This window comes from Eimeria maxima, genomic scaffold (assembly GCF_000499605.1).
Source record: "Eimeria maxima Weybridge genomic scaffold, Emw_scaff561, whole genome shotgun sequence".
Taxonomy (NCBI): Eukaryota; Apicomplexa; class Conoidasida; order Eucoccidiorida; family Eimeriidae; genus Eimeria; species Eimeria maxima.
In genome coordinates, this window is record NW_013566601.1 from 5,001 (window position 1) to 7,500 (window position 2,500).

Sequence of the window (2,500 nt, forward strand, 5' to 3'; positions counted from 1 at the left end):
CGGCTAGGGTTTAGGGTTTAGGGTTTAGGGTTTAGGGTTTGTGGATTCGCGGTGTTGTGTTGTACAGGCAAGAGCTCATACAAACTGCTGATGAGGAAGCCGTAAGTTGCTGCTTTTGCTGCTGTTGCTGTTGCTGCTGCTGCTGCTCTTGCTGCCGCTGCTGCTGCTCTTGCTGCTGCTGCTGCTCTTAATATTGCTGCTCCTCCTGCTGCAGCTGCATGCCTGTAGTCTAAACCCTAAACCCTTGCAAGCCGATATAATCATTGTGCTGCTTATTCTGCTGCTCCTGCTGCCGGTCTGCCTACTGCACTTGCTGCTGCTGCTCTTCCTGCTGCTGCTGCTGCTGCTGCTGCTGCAGGGTTTACAAGCAGGAGAAGAAGAAGGAGGAGGAGGAGAAGGAATAAATTGTACAGATAGGGTTTCTTTTTCTCAACTTTCTTCTGCTATTGAAGGAGCAACAAAAGTTTATGGATATCGAGTAGAGGCTGTATATGACCAAACATATACTGTAAACCCTAAACCCTAAACCCTAAACCCTAGACCCTAGACCCTAAACCCTATTTATCCATACACCCATGATCAAATATACACCGTAAACCCTAAACCCTAATATACATTGAAGTCTAAGTGGATATCGAGTAGAGGCTGTATATGACCAAACTTATACTGTAAACCCTAAACCCTAAACCCTAAACCCTAAACCCTAATTATCGCTAAACTCATGATCAAACACACACCATAAACCCTAAACCCTAGACCCTAAACCCTAAGATGGATATGGATTTGAAGCTGTATACGATCAACCATAAACCCTAAACCCTAAACCCTAAACCCTAGCTAGGGTTTATATTTTTTTTTTTGTTTGCTGCAGTTATTGAATGGTTTATCTCAACTAAAGATGGGCCAATGGGGAGAAGAGCAAGGGAATGAGCAAGCAGCAACAAAGAGGCAGCAGAGGCAGCAGCAGCAGCAGCAGCAGCGGCTTAATTTATTCTTTAAGGGCAGCAGCAGCACACTTGCACATCCACAAGATCTAATTAATGATGAAACAGAAATACCCGCACCTATTGATCCTTTCTTCCTGTAAACCCTAAACCCTAAACCCTAAACCCTAAACCCTAAACCCTAATAAGCCATTAGAGCAAAACCCTAAATCCTAAACCGTAAACCCTAACAGCAAAACCCTAAAGACTACAGAAAGGACCTTAAACCCTAATCTCTCCGCTATTAAGCTCAAACACTAAACCCTAATCCAGTCATTCTAGGGTTTAGGGTATAGGGTTTAGGGTTTAGTGTTAATAAGCAAGTATTTATAACCAGGCATCCGTTCAGGGCTTAAGATATATGATATTGAATATACAATTTAGGGTTTAGGGTTTAGGGTTTAGGGTTTAGGGTTTGTGTACAGGAAGATGGCTAGTTTATTTGATCAAGCAGGAGCTCAGGGTTTATTGTTATCTAACCTCCAATTAGATAATAATATGGGTCTGCGTATGTATGGAGAATGTGCTGCATTCCCTGAGGCAGACACAGCAGCAGCAGCAGCAGCAGCAGCAGCAACAGCAACAGCAACAGCAGCAACTGGTACAGCAGCAGCTACTGCAGCAGCACATCCAGAAGCATGCCTACTTGATCCAAAGGCACTACTAGGTACGCTGATGTTGATGCTGCTGCTGCTGCTGTTGCTGTTGCTGCTGCTGCTGTTGCTGCTGCTGCTGTTGCTGATGTTTTTTTCTGTGGGTATACTGATGGTGCCGTCAGTATTGCTGCAGTTATCCGAATGGCTAGCTTAGTTGCTGGATGGATCGTAGAATAAGGGTTTAGGGTTTAGGGTTTAGGGTTTAGGGTTTAGGGTTTAGGGTTTTGTTCAGATGCTGTGGCGGATGTTTGTCCAAATAATCAAATTGATGCAACAATTTGTGGTCCGGCAATTCTTCATTTTACTCAGCAAGTAGAGGCGTAAGTCGTCCTAAACCCTAAACCCTAAACCCTAAACCCTAATCTGTATATCCTGCATTTGCTGTTGAAGTTACGTGTGTAGCATGAAAGTTGCATCATCTACAGAGACTGTATTTTATATTTAGGGTTTAGGGTTTAGGGTTTAGGGTTGGATATGGTGAGGGTTTTGAGTAGAGTCTGTGGCTGAGATGGTTGAGGAAATAAAATTAGGGTTTAGGGTTTAGGGTTTAGGGTTTGGGGTTTATATATGCAGGCTGAAAAAAGAGTTAGATGGAGAACTGCCAGCGGAGGCAGAAACTGAACAAAGCTCGTCAACAGTAAGATTAGGGTTTAGGGTTTAGGGTTTAGGGGTTTGTCTTTGACCGTTTGTCTGTTCCTGTTGGTGCTTTTGCTGCTGCATTTGCTGCTGCTCCAATCACTTCACGTGCTGCTGCTGTTGCTGCTGCTGCTGTTGCTGCTGCTGCTGTAGGGTTTAGGGGGGGCTGATGCGGAGGAGGCGGAGGAGGAAGACGGTGGGGAGGAGTTGCTGCTAGGGTTTGAG

At 44.8% G+C, this 2,500-nt stretch overlaps 1 protein-coding gene across 1 annotated transcript in view; it reads left to right on the forward strand.

Annotated features, from left to right (window-relative positions):
• EMWEY_00037500 (hypothetical protein, conserved) overlaps window positions 1-2,500 on the forward strand; it is a gene marked incomplete at both ends in the record, with an annotated part of 7,162 nt that overhangs the window by 878 nt on the left and 3,784 nt on the right. Inside the window, 7 exons of the mRNA XM_013482256.1 lie at window positions 68-101; window positions 359-508; window positions 872-1,083; window positions 1,409-1,650; window positions 1,872-1,959; window positions 2,213-2,276; window positions 2,429-2,500. The exon at window positions 2,429-2,500 is cut by the window's right edge and continues 229 nt beyond it. Of these exons, the coding sequence (XP_013337710.1) occupies window positions 68-101; window positions 359-508; window positions 872-1,083; window positions 1,409-1,650; window positions 1,872-1,959; window positions 2,213-2,276; window positions 2,429-2,500 (862 nt within the window). The remainder of the gene's footprint in view (window positions 1-67; window positions 102-358; window positions 509-871; window positions 1,084-1,408; window positions 1,651-1,871; window positions 1,960-2,212; window positions 2,277-2,428) is intronic.